The 18,767-nt window shown below is 40.6% G+C and overlaps 1 protein-coding gene across 4 annotated transcripts; it reads right to left on the bottom strand.

The window, feature by feature from the left end:
* Positions 1–114: 114 nt before the first annotated feature.
* Positions 115–18,380, bottom strand: LOC308333457 (zinc metalloproteinase-disintegrin-like crotastatin). Of its 4 annotated transcripts, XM_080789880.1 has the most exons (24): positions 18,220–18,378; positions 17,854–17,960; positions 17,525–17,598; positions 17,330–17,405; positions 17,156–17,232; positions 16,638–16,854; positions 15,171–15,236; positions 14,993–15,055; positions 10,552–10,721; positions 10,364–10,445; positions 10,111–10,253; positions 9,322–9,508; positions 8,301–8,390; positions 7,065–7,266; positions 6,488–6,590; positions 3,640–3,805; positions 3,287–3,367; positions 3,111–3,195; positions 2,455–2,575; positions 2,180–2,339; positions 1,949–2,002; positions 1,539–1,589; positions 1,280–1,399; positions 115–1,163 (listed from the first exon to the last, which is right to left on the bottom strand). In XM_080789880.1, the coding sequence occupies exons 1-23, from the start codon at positions 18,257–18,259 to the stop codon at positions 1,289–1,291; spliced, it is 2,526 nt and encodes an 841-aa protein (XP_080646006.1). In that variant the 5' UTR covers positions 18,260–18,378; the 3' UTR covers positions 115–1,163; positions 1,280–1,288. The 4 variants fall into 4 exon arrangements, with proteins under 4 accessions (XP_080646006.1, XP_080646007.1, XP_080646005.1 ...); XM_080789881.1 differs by lacking the exon at positions 1,539–1,589 and having other exon boundaries at positions 18,220–18,380; XM_080789879.1 differs by having other exon boundaries at positions 115–1,399.
* Between the last annotated feature and the right edge of the window lie 387 nt (positions 18,381–18,767).

The raw sequence follows: 18,767 nt of genomic DNA, 5'->3' as shown, positions 1-18,767 counted from the left end.
ACCTGTGCACGGGTGTCACTCACAAATAACAGATCTACAAAGCTTGCAATGTAACACCCGTGTGCAAGTATAAATCAGGCATTAATCATTTAGATGGCAATTTGGAGACGCAAGTAATCGGTCATAATTTATTACAAAAGTACAAATAATACTTTCCTAGAAACAATAACATAAGAAATACTTGGATGACATTTGGTTTCACATGGACATTGTGTAATCAGTTGTTGCTATGTGCACAATTCATCATTACCGGTACTTCCGCAAAAAAGTGCATGCAAGGACAGCCTTTTTAGTTCAGAGGAACAACACTCTGAGTATTTACCAAATTTCAATTCAAGTTGCATCCACAAGGATAATTACAAAACTTTCAATTAAGTATATTATTCCTTATAAATATAACATTTATGCACCATAGGCCTACTACTGGTCACTATTGTTGCACAAGTGATATTGTTTGTGGTGTATTGTCCGGAATCCTCGCTACTCAGACTTGTATTTCCTTCCAAGGCTTTTGTTCTCAAAACAAACCGCATCGGGCCCCTTTGGCGCTAGACTAGCCCTTCCTGACTCGATGACACTGAACTCTGTGAAACCTAATGACAGCAAAAATACAAAGGCCATCCGTACAGTGCACTAACAGTAATACAAGTTGTCCCAAACAGTATGTACCACTCATTAGTTTTCAAGTACTGTATAATAAAAGAAAATAATGCCATCAAAGGCATAGAAGTGGCTTTGTACATGTTTAGCGCAGACATTAAATAAACAAGACAATTTCATGTGAGCGCCATTTCGCTCACACTCGTAAAAGTGCAATAAGATAACTTAACTCAAACAATGGTATGCTCATTTCAAAGGGAGTTGACCCAATGTTTTACAGACAATAACTTAAAATAGAAAAAGAAAATGCACATGACAACTGTACCAAGCAGTTCACTGCCAATATTTGTTTTTTCTTTCCCAAACCACTTTTCCATAGTGGTTGGGAAATAGTTTTCCAAGACTCACTGGATCTTGTATCATCAAAGACTGTCTCCAAACATTTACTGAAGCCTTGGACATCCGAGACCTCTTCAAAACACAGACTGAAGTTTTCCAAAGTCCTGGGCTCCAGTGAATCACCATTCTGAGCCCCTTATCATGCCTCACTCTGAGGTTTGCTGGAGCAAAAAAAGAAAAAAAAAAGTTAAAATCTCTGAAATATACGTCACCACAAGACCAACAGTCAAATCTATGAAAAATGTGAATGTATCATTCATGCTGACAAAACGAGATGCTGTTGAGAGTTTCATGTGAGTCTTGGAACATTTGGCTTTGCTGGGGGCACAGGAGGAGCGCGGGCTTTGCCTGCAGGGCTGGGCTTCACTGGAGGCACGGGGGGTGGTTTGGGTTTGGATGCCTTTTATAATGAAAACCAAGGATGGAATGTTAGTGGAATCACAATTCAGGTGATAAAGGCTGCTCCAGTAAGTGTGCTAGCGAGTCAGTCAATTCGGGGACAACTCATGAATGTTTTTTTTGGCACGAAATTGACTCACCTGCTTATTATGCAGAGGTGGTAAGGGTTTGGATGGAGGTAGTGGTTTTGTCTGTGGTAAGAGGAACAAAAACATGGCAACCATGAGATTTAATTTTGATTTATTCCACTCGATGACACACAGGGCCATATTTTCACCAGTGCTATACCCCTTATCCCTAAACTTCTTTGCCTTTTACTATTTTGAATATACATTTTTGAATAGTTCAAATAGCCAATCTGCAACTTCACAACGTGTCGATGTAGATTGGATAGTTGAACAATTTTAAATTGTTTTCAAAATAGTAAAAAAAAAACAACAAAGGCAGAACTTCATGGACAAGGGGTATAGCATGGCGACAATAGGGCCCATAGAGCTTTAGTTAACATACAGTGCAGGTGTGAATGATGCAACTATAAAATCTGTCTTACCGGCACAGTGTGAGAACTTGAAGTGGCCAACTCTGGAGTAAACGTCTTTGGTGGCTGAGGAAGAAATAATGACATGACACTATCCGCTTTTCTCAGGAACCTGATCTTACTGATGTTATCAGTGAACTAAATAACAGTCCTGCTCGAAGTCATTCCACAACCATTTCCACTGCTAATGCATCTTGTCTTACAACATACTGTGACGTCACAAAGAAGCTCATTGTGCTGTACCTGTGGAGCGGCTCTGCTGGGTACAACGGTAACCATCAGAGGAGTGCAGGCTTGTGTCGCTGTTGACTCCATGAACGTTGGCGCACTGATCTGAGGTCTGCCCTTAGTGCTTCCCTCTTGGAACATCGGGTTCAGTTTCCCTGGGGCAGAGTGGACTTTCCTGAGTGAACAGAATAGACGGAAGTCACAAATGTGGTTTTGGACATGTTCAAAGCATCGACCACAAATGTGGGTGCTTATCCAACGTGTACAGTATGTGAGAGTCATTAGAATACCTTTTAGAGGTGTAGTTTTCCCTCTTTTCTCTTTTGCAGCACATGAGTATTGCAATCACTAGAGTAAGCACTAAAAGGACGGCCACTGCTGCACAGACTCCAGCTATCACCGCACTCTGGTCTGCAGAAATAAACAAGACATAGATAATACACTCCAATGAACCACTTATGGTAATTCTAGAATAGTGAAAGCTTTTCCAACGTCTTGTACATTAGGGAGGCTATAGGCACTTTTCTACTATAATTAACCATAGAGTCTAGGAATTAACTTCATTGAGCCATAACTGTTTTCCAGTCATCCGGTCATTCCAGTCATTTTTTTCAAGATAAGATAGGATTCTCTCTGAGAATGAGTGTACAGGCAGATCAGATCTAAAGTAAGCAGTAAACTCCTAAAGAAAAGGGAAGGAATGCCTGTACCCTGAATCATCCTCCCACTATAGCTTGTTGAAAGCATGATTCAGTAGGCAGGTATTTATTCTATCAGTGCCAAGATTCAGCTACATTATTTCAGGACGTTTTTGAAGCAATGTGGATTTGTATCTAAATTTCATCATGCTATACTGTACATGTATATTCATGCTAATCTTCAGAGAGCGTGGGAATTTTATGAAATGTGTTGCAATTGCCTGCCAGTGAATAGTCAGATGTTTTACCTTGAGGTAAGTCTGCATACTGGTCATTACAGTAAGGCGGAGCCCAGCCAGGTTGACAGTGACACTCGTTCTTATGATTACACACCTAAAAGATAAAAGTAGAATCGCAAGAGTGAGTCAATGCAACTTGGGTCTCGTCATGTCAAATCGGAATGATTTTAAATCACACAACTCACCCCTTTATTGTTGCATTTCTTGGCACATTCGTCCTTTTCACCATAAACCGTGGTACCTACGCATTTGTTCTCAATGCAAACCTAGAAAATAAAATAAGTGAATATAGTTAACCCAAATCATGACTTTTTCCATACATGTTATCCATACTTTTGACGTATGACAGTGTACAACGTGTTGTGAACTAGTAAAGATTTTCATTCGGTTTTTTTAAAGAATGGAAGATATTTGACACATTTTTAAATCTTCACCAATAATGACAGGCCAAAAGTTTGGACGCCAGGTTGAAAATGGTTAAATGAGAAATGAATAGTGCTACATACATTTCACAAAGTCTTTCCAATGTAAATGTTACCTTGTTCACTCCACACCTGGTTCCATTTGGAACCATGTCAAGGTTTCGAGTCTTGTCGTCATCCACTGCCACAAGGCAGTCCCCCCTGGCCCCCTGAAACACTGCCCTTTTCCCTGTGATGGAATCTCCTCCTCCCTCACAAAACACAGATCCACACTTTATATTCCTGCAAAAAAGGTAAGTAAATGGCATAAGTTAGCATGAGTTTAATCTTACATGGGTCTGAGGAAGAGCCTCCCTGTTTGAAACATTAATACCACCAATAGAGGCTATGCGCGTGACTAGTGTTGTAGTCGAGACCACCTGGTCTCGTCTCGAGACCGGTCTCGAGACCAAATTTTCGTGGTCTCGGTCTTGTCTCGGTCTCGCGCTTCTCGCCTTTTTTTGTCTTGTGGTCTCGTCTCGGTCTCGCGCCTCATTTGTCTTGGTCTTGTCTCGGTCTCGCGCTTCTCGCCTTTTTTTGTCTTGTGGTCTCGTCTCGGTCTCGCCTCTCATTTGTCTTGGTCTTGTCTCGGTCTCGCGCTTCTCGCCTTTTTTGTCTTGTGGTCTCGTCTCGGTCTCGCGCCTCATTTGTCTTGGTCTTGTCTTGGTCTCGGACTTATTGTCTCGGGTCTCTTCCCCCACCGAGACCACTCGAGACGAGATGCAAAACGTTCTATTATATCAACCCGATCGCAAGGACTGAGAGGAGCCCATTCACATTAATGAATTAAAGACAGCTGTTAAGGAGAACAGCGCTGCATGACGTTCATACAGGTCCAAAGAAGAGCACATGTTGATGTTATTATGATCATTCTATCATGAAATTATATCAGCCTCAGGCAATGGGCTTAAATAAAAAAAGTGTCGGCCGGGAGGCGGAGAGTTACGCACGGCATTGACGGCAATACGCATGCAGCGCCCGGCATACAGCCTGGCATTTTCATTTCAATATATTCTACCAACAGTGCAAGACTGCAAGCTTTCTTTTTGTGTTGTAAGTTGTAACTTGTAGCCTGTAGTCGTTTTAATAAACGAGGTTGAGCGGTGATCTGAATACTGATCTGAAAATAGCCAATCTACAACTATCACAACGCGTTGCACTGCAGCCGTGCAGCGCGACCGCGACATATGTATGAACTATGAAGCATCGCCTCGGTTTAGTTTCATCATGAGAAGAGTAAAGAACCACCACCTACCTGACGTTACATCTATACCTAAAGTAAACTAAAATCCATCCATCGTCCACCTTATGTGATCATGTCTTGTCAGGCTATAATAAAAACGATCATAAAAACAATCCTTTGTTGTATAACGTGCATGCATGCCTCATTGACATTGTTGGTTCACTACCGATTTATTTACTAAAAGGCTCAAACAGCAGCAACCAAAACCAACTAATAAACTATTGTTTTAATTTGAAGGTGAGCCATAGCCCATAGCCATTAATCTGAAAGGTTTTGGTCGGAAACTGTCAAACTGACAGTGACGGACAGTGTGACAGGTGAGGTCACAGTTCACAGGTTAATTCAGTGCATGCGCAATGCACATGGTTTAATTTGGGGGAACAACAAATGTACTGGTCAATAAGATGTCGGCTAATTCAGCTGTTATAAGGTTTGGCTTTGTGGAACACAAAAATTACATTTTCAAGGATAATGGGGGGAAAAAGCACAGTGCAAAGTGCAAGTTTTGTGGAAAATCATACTCTGAGACGTCAGGAAGAGGGAAAAATAGTCTTGGTCTTGACTCGGTCTCGCCTCGCGGCAGTCTCGGTCTCGACCCTCCTAGGTCTTGGTCTCTGCCCCCTAGGCTCGCATCGGTCTTGGTCTTGGTCTTGGTCTCGACCCTCCAGGTCTTGGTCTTGGTCTTGGTCTCGGCCCCATAGGCTCGCATCGCTATTGGTCTTGGTCTCGGTCTCGACCCTCCAGGTCTTGGTCTTGGTCTTGGTCTCGGCCCCCTAGGCTAGCAGCGATCTTGGTCTTGGTCTCGGTCTCGACCCTCCAGGTCTTGGTCTTGGTCTTGGTCTCGGCCCCATAGGCTCGCATCGCTATTGGTCTTGGTCTTGGTCTCGACCCTCCTAGGTCTTGGTCTTGTCTTGGTCTCGCTTTAGGTGGTCTCGACTACAACACTACGCGTGACATCATCGTACCCGGAGATTATGGCCTTGACAGCCCATACATCCAAACATCTGATCCCGTTAAACGACGTTAAACTCAATACGATTTGCTATTCTCTTTATGCATGTGCATATTCTCTATCTATTCTTATTTAATGTTGAATTTTTGACCCAGCAGGACAGGATGTGCGCATCGTGTGACACCTCGTTCATAAGTTTAATATCGTTGCTGTCGGGAGGAAACCACCTAACTCCATTTTTTGCATAAATTAGTACTATTGAACACCCTTTTACGCGCAACGATATAATTGAATTAAGACAATATAATATAATGACAGACCTTTCCTTGTGTCTTCTTTTAGAACAGTGGTGGACAATGCAGAGGTAAATATAAATATAATTATAATTATAAATATAATTATTCACAGCCTTCAAGTTCATTGGTGTACTAGTGATGATGTGATTCTACTTTTGTCTTCTCTCTATTTTCTTTTTATACCTCCAGTATAAGCGCTATGGCAGCCAGACCAAAGCTTGAATGCTGGGGGTTGTGAACCATATTGACAAGGTAGATTTTCGATTTACAGTTTCTGCAGTTGTCTGGCTATGTGCCAACAGTGCTCTTAGCTAACTGCTTCTTACGTCGGGACAACGCTCTACATGTCCCAAACTCTTCTCCCTTCTGCACTGGCCAAGTGCCATGTTGTGTTTTCAGACCCGATGCGGGGCGTGATATATGTAGATACGTACGGTGTGGTGCATTGGGTGTAGCCATATTTGCTTCTCCCACAGTGAGCTCCCTTTTGGCCTCCTTTGTTCAAGTAAAAACAAGCATCCGATCCAACTGTAGTCCCTAAAGAAAAACAAAAGAAGTGTCCCGTCCGTCAGAATATATGGCACCATCAAATCATATTTGAGAAGATATTTGAACCCATTTTGGGTGGGAACCCCTTTTGGTGGCATTATGTTATGCTTTAGCTATTGAAAAATAGCAGATCTACAAGCTTGTAGGTCTGCTATTTTTGAAAAATCGAAGAACGACTGACATAGAAACATAGCTTTTTCAGAAAACTGTCAGGTTGTAGAAGACGTTTTTAGAATCTGATCTCAGGTCAAAATGGGTTAAGAAACTCTTTACACTTCCAATACAAATACGTTTTATTGTGTTCTGCACAATCCATTATGTAAGTACAGTATGTTAGGAAATATGTTAGAACATGTTCTCGATGACCCAATAATAATAAACAGTCGGTTACCCCATTTGACACTAAAAAGTAAAACACTGATGGCAGGCCTACGAGATACAGTAACTAATAAGGCACCTTACCTGATCCAAACAGCCTCCAGCAGTGTTGCTGAAGTGTGGGACATTGACCGTTGTAGCAGAAGCCCTGGAAGCCGCGGTCATTGCAAGGTTTCCCGTTCATCTCAAAGCTGTCTTCTGGACAGTGTTCCGACACCCCAGTGCAGTACTCTGGTAGGTCACAGTCACTGCTGGACTTTCTACACACACTGCCTGTCTGTTTCAACTGTGGAGAGTAGGTGGATTGGTGAAAATAAACACATACGGTATAGTTAGTTTAACACAGCGGTTCCCAAACCTTTTTGGCCATGTACCCCCTGTTACCTCCCGACCTAGCTGATGCACCCCCCACATGGAAATCAAAATTGCATAAGCTACTGTATATAGAGACATACATTTCCTATTTATCCACATATATGCACATATATGAACCTGAATATGGCATATATATGCAGCATGGGCTATATTCTGCATATACTTGCCATATTTGGCATAATATGTTAATATATTTTAAATAAAACCATAGCACCACCATTAGCCTTTTCATGACACGCACCCCATAGAAGGCACTCGCGCACCACAAGGGGTGCACGCACCACAGTTTGGGAACCACTGGTTTAACACATTAGATGCTTACCTACGGTGAATTTGTACAGTGTTTATTTACACCACCTCTCGACCTTGAAACTTTTAGGAAGGATGTGTTTTCATAGAAACACCCGGCTATCGCCACCCTGTTTCCTGTTATTGCGCTATGCCATTGCACTGTGGTTTCTATTGCCCTCATCTGCCCTTCAAAGTAAATCTAACCTTCACTCTTTCCTAATTCTAGCCAGCAATTATTAGCCCACAGGGTGTGTCTGTACGACTGGCCAGCGTTTTTATGCTCTCTCTACAGTATGTGCTGAACTCTACCGTAGCCAACACAGTCCATAGTCACCTCTTGGCAACTGCATTCGTTACACAAAATAATATATATTTTTTCTTTATAATTATATAAATATAAGTTGCTTTATAAACTAACTTTTAAATAATTAAAAAAAAAGTCAAGACTCAAATTGTGACTCACATCTAATAGGACCGCATAAGATGCCAAGACTACATTTTTCAGCCTAGGTGTACTTGGGTGTCAGTCCCAGATTAAGAGTAAAGTATAATTAAAAATGTAAACAAAAATATATATTTCATGCAGTATATATTAAGAGTTAACGGTAGAAGATATTGATTAAATTAGGCAGGGAAATGGGAGTGCTTCAGTACCTGACAGTTGTCACAGCACTCTCCATGAGCACAGTGAGCTCCCTCGGCCAGGCGACATGTTGAGGCATCACAACAAGGGTTCTTGCATTCCTGAACAAACGCATTTAAATCACACCATGAAAAACCAAAGCTATTCAAATGTTGGCAGTGGTGGAAAAAGTATCAATACTGCAATGTAGAAATACTCTGTTACAAGTAAAAGTTCTGAATACAAACTGAATACAAAAGTAGAAAGTACTCATTATGCAGAATGTCCCATTTAACGTTTTCCACATTAGGCTCAAACAAGGGGTTAAATACATTTTGCTCCTATGCCACTAAATGTGGGGCGCCCTACCAACAGCCGTTAAGAAATGTGAATCCCTAGACTCCTTCAAAATCGCTTTCAAAGAGCACTTATGGGTGGCTGCAATTCGAAACTGGCCCCTGTAGGAAAGTGAAAGTCTCCCTCCCCCCCGTTTTTGAGCGGTGCAGCCACTCCTATGCATGTGTGTATGTTCGTTTAAGCACGGAATGTGTTTGTAGCATGATTTGTAGCTGCTCACTTCACACGAGTGGGATTTTTCTATACTGTACATGTTTTTCATGTTTTTCTGTGTAGGCTATATGATGATTTCTTTTCTTTTTTTTGCATAGAAGACATTTGTATGCCTTTAAATGAATTGAAAATGGAGGACACTTACCAGTATGTAAACAAGTCTTAGTGCTTTTTCTGGTTTTATCTTCTTAGCAGATATTATATTGACCTATACTTTCATTGAATTGTACCCATTCTAATAACATTCTCAATCAATCAATCTGTATTGGGAAATGAGTGCACACAAGCACTGATAAATGAATAATTCATAACCTTTTGTGTTGCTTTATTGCAATAATAATTTGTGGTTAACACAAAATCCCAAGGCTCACCTGGACTTGTCTCCTCTACCTCTACCAGTCAACCAAAATTAAATCTCTTAGCAACATAGGTTTGCAATAATACTTTAATTACACTTTATTTGTCTTTCATTGTAAAGCTTACCTCGGCGGTGCCACAGTCACACTCCTCTCCAGGATCCAGCAAGGCATTTCCACAGCGGGGGCCCACGTCGATGGTCCTTGCAGAGGTGGGCTTTAGCAGACAGCTGGGCTGAGCTCGCTCCAGGAATTCAGCCAGCTGCTCCTCACTACAGCCGCTGAAGAACTCTGGGAACGCCTGATTTCCTGTCCTGAAAGGTTACACAACAGCAAAGAGATTTCAGCCGTGCAGAGAAGTCCAAATATCACCCACTCATGTATGTAACCTTCATTGAACCACTTAAACCCTATACTGTATATACTTAGTTGACCACGGCCCTCCAGTGCTCTAGTTTTGGACTGCTCCTTCCCCCCAAATCGATTCGACAAAAATAGCCAATCTACAAGCTCACAGTTTTTAGATTGTTTATACTTGCCGAACGTTCGCCTCAGAATAGGGAGGCTAGTTTCACGAGGTTAACCCATTATAGGCGGGAACCCCTTTTTGTAACCCTTCCCTTCTGGACGGGAACCCCTCTTGGGGTTCTGTATAGTATTAAAAAATTACAAAAACATTATGCTGCTATATGAATATTTGAAGTTTTTCCGAACATTTTGGTCAGGCGTTTTTAGAATCGGCATCAGTCCAAATTGGGTTTAGACAACAGGTCTGAATTAAAGAATAGAACATATACGCATTCATGGAATCATGATGTAGTTTAAGATGAAACTAAAGTATCTTTATGATAATCTAAAAAAAGTGTGAAAAACTAGTTTCCATTTGAATGTTTCTGCCTTGCAGTGTCTGCCTTACCGGAGCTTATGTGCCATGATACAGTCCTGACTGCTAAACGACGACCCGCACAGACAGTTTGGAGAATCATGGGACAAGCCAAAATTATGTCCCATCTCATGAGCAATGGTGGAAGCCAGGCCAATAGGGTTCTTGTGGTGATCCTGAGAAGAGAGATTTAAGACCAGTTAATTCAAAGAAGCAGACATAGTTATAGGATAGGGACACTGTATTATTAAATACTTAGCAATATAAAGCATTGGGTTTAATATACCTGATTGATTCCTCCTGAATTTTCAGTGCACATGGCAAATTTATTTGCCAATCCGACAGTATCGCCAATAAAATCGATGCCACTGTTGAAAACAAAAATCTAATATTAGGTCACAGATTGTGCGGCTAGCAGACTTGTATTTTACCAACGTTTGTGGCAATATTGCTGAATCTACAACGGAAACTCACGTCACAAATTGGGCATTGTCGTGTTTCGTCCTCTTCAGAAGATCAGTCTGGCGCCAAAGGAGAAATCTGTCCAGAGTCGTTTCCGAATCGAAGTCCACGTCGAAGGAGTTGCTGTCCGTCCAGATCTCCAGGCCCACCAGCACGATGCGAATGTTCAGGGCTCGATATAGCTTCAGCCAGGGAGGAGATATTGAATGCAGTTCAGTGACAACGTACAATTTAGACATTTAGCAGATGCTCTTAATCCAGAGTGATTTACAGTAAGCAAGAACAATACAAGGTAATACATCAAATGAATAGAAATACATCAAATCACCCATTCTTGAGATAAGGGACAAAACTTTTTTCAAACTGGATTTTTTTTTTTTTTAAGATACATTCAAATCAAATAGATGTATTTGTAGACACAGGTCTCAACTACCAATCTTGATAAGGAACAGGTTTTTCGCATAACATTTCTTTCTAAAATGGGACATTTATGCACTTAATACCTGATTCATGTCAACTCCGTCAGACACACTAAAATCCCTTTTAATTGAATTTTATCATTTCAACAATAATATAAAGTCCTCAGTTATCTTATAATGGCTTTCAGTAATCAAGTTAAGTAATACAAATCTTTTAATATTATTTTGTTCCAATATCACACTATTATGAAATATCCAATTTCTCAAAACCGTCATTTCAACCTATATTTTCAATATTATAACATGAAAACCATGTAAAAAAAAAAAAAAATCATCATTACGTATCATTTCAGTTGGTGTTTCAATACATAAGCACAAAAGATTTGACAGCGAATTTTCTATTTCTTTGGAAATTAACAAAAACATCACGGGACGAACGTCTGACGGAGTTGACGAACATCTGACGGAGTTGACAAGTTTAACTGATTTAGGTTCTAGACCACCTAGGATCTTGATTCTGGTGACTAATCCCACATTTTCAAGGATGAGGAATACAGTGGTACTATTTAGATTTGCCCTGTGAACATGGCAGCCATTTTTCAAAATGGCCGCCAACTTTCTGTTATTTCCCAATAACTCAAGTTCTACACCACCTAGGATCTTGATTCTGGTGACTTATCATACATTTTCAAGGATGTGGGATACATTGGTACTATTTAGATTTGTCCTGTGACCATGGTAGACATTTTTCAAAATGGCCGCCAACTTTCTGTTATTTCCCAATAACTCAAGTTCTACACCACCTAGGATCTTGATTCTGGTGATTAATCATACATTTTCAAGGGTGAGGAATACAGTTGTACTATTTAGATTTATCCTGTGACCATGGATGGTAGACATTTTCAAAAATGGTGGACCTGCTATTATTTTACCAATTTACTCAGGGAATATTATCAGAATAATATATAATCTGTGAATACATTTCTTACCAAGAATTTTCTTCACCAATGTTTGTAAAGGTGTCTACTAACATATCCCACATTGGTTTCTATTTGACCACCCTAGGGGCATGTTTGACAGCTGCTGAAAGTTGGGTACCATCAACAACCAATATAAGGCTAAATGTTCTAAATTTCATTATGCTTTAAGTAGCATGTGGCATGTCAAACTAGGGGCTTTTCATGATTCTGGATCCATTCCAAGCATTAGTTTTGCACAAAAAACACTACGTTGGCTAAAAACGGCCATAGCCATCATCACAGATGTGATGAGGTCAGCACATGTCGCCACATTTGGGCTAGTGGCTATGGCCAAACTAGGGGGTCTATGGCCAAACTAGGGGTCAAACTCCTTGGGCTAAATTCGGTGAGGTGAACAGTGAGCAGTGAACAGTGAGCGAAAGACTGAAGACAGAAGATTTGGCTTCAGGACCATCAGGCAGGATGTGCAGACACTGAAGGCATCAGTGTCTTTCTCTGTGTCCCCAGCATGTCAACCAAAGCAATGTTACCAAATCAAAGGAGCCTTCACCTCATGTCACCTGGGGCTGGGTGAGCAATCGTATCCTGTATCTAAACTCACAACTAAATACAGACACTTGGCCAGACTGCCGTTTGAAAGGGTCAAACCCCTCATCCTGATTGGGGAAGACCACCCCACCTAATCACACCAACCGAACAAGTGAGGTTGGGGCCTCCAGGTGGGCCAGCAGCCATCTGCACAAGACTGGGCTGGACCCTGCAGGAAAGCAATCTCCAGCCAAGACAATGTAAGTTGACTATAACAGAGCCCCAGAACACAGAGCTCAGGAGAAGGATGGAGAAACACTGGCAGGAGGCCACCAAGATACAATGCCCCAGAGACCCAGAGTGTGCCACCACTGGCAGTAAGGAGATCAACTGCTGCAGCAAAGATGTCATGAAAGGCAAGTCTCCACCAAAAAAAACCCTGAACCTAATCGGGGTCACGGGGTGTCAAGAGACCAAAGTTTCTCTCCCACAGTTCCCTGCAGTGGCCAGTGAAGTCAAACTGTGCATCTGTACCTGAAAGGGGCAAGTCAAAGGCCAGAAAGCCCACCTCCTTTTAATGTCCTGTCAGTAGAAACTCAACCTGCACCTGAAATAAGCCCTTACCTCTCCCAGAGAAAGTTCATCCTTGAAAATGTAATGATTAGTCGCCAGAATCAAGATCCTTGGTGGTCTAAAACTTGAGTTATTGGTAAAATAACAGCAGGTTGGTGGTCATTTTGAAAAACAATGGCTGCCATGGTCACAGGACAAATCTAAATAGTACCACTGTATTTCTCATCTTTTAAAGTGTATGATTAGTCGCCAAAATCAAGATCCTAGGTGGTCTAAAACGTGAGTTATTGTAAAATAACAGCAGGTGGCGGCCATTTTGAAAAAAAAATGGCTGCTATGGTCACAGGACAAATCTAAATATTACCAATGTACCCCACATCCTTGAAAATGTATGATTAGTCACCAGAATCAAGATCCTAGGTGGTGTAGAACTTGAGTTATTGTAAAATAACAGCAGGTGGCGGCCATTTTGAAAAATGGCTGCCATGGTCACAGGGAAAGTCTAAATTGTACCACTGTATCCCTCATCCTTGAAAATGAGGTCTTAGTCACCAGAATCAAGATCCTAGGTGGTGTAGAACTTGAGTTATTGTAAAATAACACCAGGTGGCGGCTCTTTTGTAATATGGCTGCCATGGTCACCACGAGACAAATCTGTGATGGCCCCATAGCCAAAAATGTTCCTTAAGGCATGCTCTAACTGTGTGCCAAATTAGAATACTGCCCATTATTCAAAAACAATAATTTTATTGTTTTAGGAACACTTTTGTCAACTCCGTCAGATACACGTCAACTCCGTCAGACACAAAATCTGACGGAGTTGACGTCTGACGGAGTTGACAAAATGGCATTTGTTTTCATCTTAACCCTCTTTAGTACAATGTGGCCATTTTGTTTTTGCTTAATTTTGTTAGCTAAACCTAACCCCTAAACTAAAATAATAAACATTATTTTGGAATTCTTAACAAAGATCATAAAAATGTGCAGACGGAGTTGACATGTAAAAGCTGTGACCACATTGTTATCAACATTGTTTGTTTAAAATATCAAACAATTGAATGCTTGTCAGACCAGGTACTCCACTGTTGCAACAAATATAAATGGGACTTGGAAAAGGAGTCTTCAGGCTAAATCTGTCGACAATATTTTCTGATTAATTTAAGACTTTTAAAAAAACCTGACGGAGTTGACGGAGACGTGGGACGAACATTTGATATGAGATATTTAATAGAAAATATAAATTAAAATTAACTGTGTATATTATTTGCTATGTTGTTGACAATCTACTTTAATTTAGTATGTATATTTATGTGATTGTGACAGTATTAGACACTTTTTTGGCAGTTTGAAATTGTGGCCACTTGCTGGGGACAGGCTAAATACAGGCCTTTTTGGGTACAGGGCCTGCTTTTAACTAATTCAGATGGAATATGAAAACAATTATAATGAAATTAAGGGCATAATAATACACAACTGTATTACACTTAACTTTGCAAGTGCTTTTATTTTTATGAATTTATTTATTTTTTACATAAAATAAGGCTCTTATGTGTGGGACATGTTTTTTCCACTTTTGTCCCTCATCTCAAGAATGAGTGAAATACATAGAAATAGTCATCAAAAATCACAAGCAAGATAAGAACCTAATATCTGTCCAACAGTAGATCTAATAATAATAATAATAAAATAATAAATGATGCTAAATTATACATATAAATTACATAAATTTAGCCTGTGCTACGGGACAAGAAGAGGTGAGTTTTCAGACTACGGCGGAAGATTGGGAGTGAGTCTGCAGTTCTGATTGCATTGGGAAGTGCGTTCCATAGTTTTGGAGCCAGAAGGGAGAAGAGTTTGGGACATGTAGAGCGTTGTCCCGACGTAAGAAGCAGTTAGCTAAGAGCACTATTGGCACATAGCCAGACAACTGCATTAACTAAATCGAAAAGATACCTTGTCAATATGGTTCACAACTCCCAGCATTCGAGCTTTGGTCTGGCTGCCATAGCGCTTATACTGGAGGTATAAAAAGAAAATAGAGAGAAGACAAAAGTAGAATCACATCACCGCTAGTACACCGATGAACTTGAAGGCTGTGAATAATTATATTTATAATTATAATTATATTTACCTCTGCATTGTCCACCACCAAGAACAACTCAACAAACCGCTGAGGCCCTGCAATAGGTTTACTGTTCTAAAAGAAGACACAAGGAAAGGTCTGTCATTATATGTATATTATATTGTCTTAATTCAATTATATCGTTGCGCTATTGAAAGCATCCTCATCAGAGGCTATTTACAATTACAATTGAGGCATTTAGTAGACGCGCTCCAAAGCAACTTACAAGGGCAAGATCAGAGTAAATGGCATGAACAGGCATGCAAACAGGTTGTGTAGAACAAAAAACAAAAACATGTTTTACAAGGATGCGTGACGTGAAGACAGACCCGCTAGTGGTTCTGGGAACAATTCCTGTCTCTCTGGGTAGAAGGCTGCTGCTGGCTAAATTGTGTCATTATGAAATCGCAGACTTTCTTCCTGCCAGCAGTTTTACCTCGGACTATATCACACTCCTTGGCTTTGAGTTGGCATGCATCACACTTCTGCTTTGAGTAGGCATGCAGCACCCTTGCTTTGCCTTTGAGTAGCCACACAGGACACATCACGCTTTTGTTTTGAGTAGCAACATATCAGTTACTTGTCAGCATTGTAGTCAAGAAAAATATATAAATAAAATCTAAATATTAAACCTATGCTATAACTAGCATCTATCAAAATAGGCGACAAGAAGGGATAGAAGGAAAGTGGAGTGCTAAGGGGATGAGTTGGTATCTGAAGTGATGAGTTTTCAAACTGCAGTGGAAAATGTGTGAAGTGAGTCTGCAATCCTGACTGTGAGGGGGAGTTTATTGACTTTATTCCACAGCTTGGGAGTTTGGGAGCCAAGAGTCTACGATACTTGGAGCATTGGCCAGGGTGTTTAAAGTAAGGGACCAACACATTTCCTGTATGATCTTAGTGTGAGTAAGGGATGTGACTGAGAATGGATCATGTCCTGAAGGAGCGTTGTGCCATGACCTTGATGTCCATGTGTTTTGTACTGGGTGCGAGCAGCACCAGAGCCAGTTAATCTCCCTTATTTAATTATTATACCCTGTGTTTCTCTGGTATGTGTTGGTAGTTATTTTATTTTATTTAACAATTATTAAATGCTGTTAGGTCATGTCATGTGTAACCCAGGGAAGAGATAGTGCTACATTGGAATGCACAGTTGTTTAATAGGCCTACACGGAAACTATAAACTATATTAAAGGGAACTGAAAGTGATGCTTGAAGGACAAAAAAAAGGAAGAAAGTCTGTCATCTCAATATTGTATTGCTATTTGTAGGATACATGGTGTATATAATTGTGTTAGATATTCTTCACTATTCGTTGCTTCTCAATGATTATAGGCAGTTTATGCCACTGCTGTTATATATGCATGTGTGGAATAAGCCATCCAGAAAAATGCCACATGCTTTTTTAATACCTTGAATTTGAACTAATGGTTATGATGCGGTAATCTTTGATATCAAAACTTGAAGCAAACCTACCCAGGATCTAGACTTGTGCAAGCCAGAGAGTTTCGGGCCCATGTCCTGGTCGCTGTCGTTGTCATAGACAGTGGTGTTGGTGGTGTTGGGAGACGAGCCACAGCTGGGGCGGCCACTGACTCTGAGCTGCTCCTGTCTATAAACTGCATGGTCGTCATCATCACGGTCTCCAAGGGGCTCTATGATGTAAACCTGCTGCTTGGCTCGCACAAAGCCACTACAGGCAACAGATTAATTAATAATTTATTGGTTTCTTTTAGATTCATTTGAGTAGTTCTACATTGAGTATACATTTCTGAATTCTGCTTAATCGAAATCGAAATCGAAATTGGACTTCAACAGCTCAGCTCAAGAAATAAATCTCTAAAGCTCAAAAACAGCATGCAGGAATGGATTTTAAACACACGTTCTCAAACATTCTAAGTTAAGCAGATATAACAGCAATGTGCTGCCACCAGAGAAATGCCATACACAAGGAAAGTTCAAGTTTACAATGCATGTGTTCTCTGAATTCTTACCTAATCCCAGAACAAATCCCCACACTAACTGATGAATCCTCAGTGCCCTCAATATGACCATGATAATAGCAGTGATCCTAGATGGGATGAGTGTCATCATGTTAATTCAAATACATTTAAATGTAATTCATATATTGCTGTGATAAATCTTACTTGAGCTTTCTCGAATCTCACCTCTTTGGGTGATCTAGTAACCCGTCTTCCATCTTCTGAATAATGTGTTTCAATGTAATCTCTCCCTAGGAGATCCCTGTGACAGAAGTTTCATTCGTTTACTCATTTGCTTCAGTCAAACTGCAAACATGACCATGTTGGATTGGAAGTGGTTTAATATTAAATTAAATGATTATGGTTAAATATTGATCTTACCTATTTTTTTCAAGACTAATTCTATGGTTCCTTCCTTCAATTGTCAATTCGTATCCAATAACATCAGGATAAATCTGCAAAAAATAATATTATTAGAATTTAGTTGCGTACAGATTATTTTTGATCAGTTATTATAGCCTACAGTTATGGCCCCGAGTCTGGTCCATGTCGTTAGAATTATTGTAGGCCTAATGTATGTAGTATAGCCTATATAGTAGGCTTTAGGCTATAATCAGCAGAACATGACTCCATGTCTCCATTGGGTCTACACCAGACAGAAAAGCTGAAAAAATAGTCTGGATGTCTCATTCAATAATTGGGTCAAATACCTGGTTTGGAGACAGGCTCCTTTGGTCTCTGCCGTGCAGTCTTTGAGGTCTCACTACATCATAGCGCTCAACATGTGACAGCATCCGTGAGCTCCGTACGAGCGAGACTGAAGAGATCATACACAAAAATATGAGCGTATTTACATTTTAATGTAGGCAAGTAGCCTATATAGCTTAAGTTTAATGAAAAAGCGCAATGTCAATAATCGCTTCAAATATTTTCCTCGTGCAACAGTGCAGCATAAGCATCATCATCAGAATTCAGACGCATTGCATTGTTCAACTCTAGAAATCCTGCCTATTAAGGAATAGTAAAGTTTTTGTTTCGTTCAATTCGTTGTGACAATTATTTGTCATTGCACTTACCCCATGTTGTGAGCAATAGTAAAAAGATCGTGTATCGCATTATGGTGCGCTCTGACTGCAACTCCACTTATCCATAGATGTACGAAAGAAGCGCTCTAACTAAACTGTAGTGTAGCCTACTGTAAACCATAGAGTTATAAAGGAGCTGTAACTAAGCAGCCAAGCCTTCCATTTAAGCCCCGCCTGACTGTCCAGTAAACTGACGTCACGTCGTTTCCTTATCGTGAACTCGCATAGCCTACTGCCGGTAAGTCACGGTTGGCATCATGCAGTTCAGTCAGAATTCAGATGTCACCGTCGATATCCCAAAGGAAAGGAGCGCTGCACAGCCAGGGCCGCAGCGGCAGCACACAGTAGCCTATTACTCGCAAATTATTAAAAGATAGCCTATGCCTTGTTTTGAGTTAATTAACAGATGATTCACTGCGGTCGCCGGTCTCCGATCGAGTCTAGTCTTTAGCAAAGTGTGAGAGATCCTTGGTTTGATTCCACCCAGTGGTGAAAAATAAAATACTCAATTTCTTTAAATGAGTTAAAGTAGCCTAAAC

This window comes from Protomyctophum bolini (genome assembly GCF_963924005.1).
Source record: "Protomyctophum bolini genome assembly, chromosome: 18".
NCBI classification, from domain to species: domain Eukaryota; kingdom Metazoa; phylum Chordata; class Actinopteri; order Myctophiformes; family Myctophidae; genus Protomyctophum; species Protomyctophum bolini.
The sequence above is the reverse complement of the archived record's forward strand: the minus strand, read 5'-3'. Positions and strand labels throughout refer to the sequence as shown.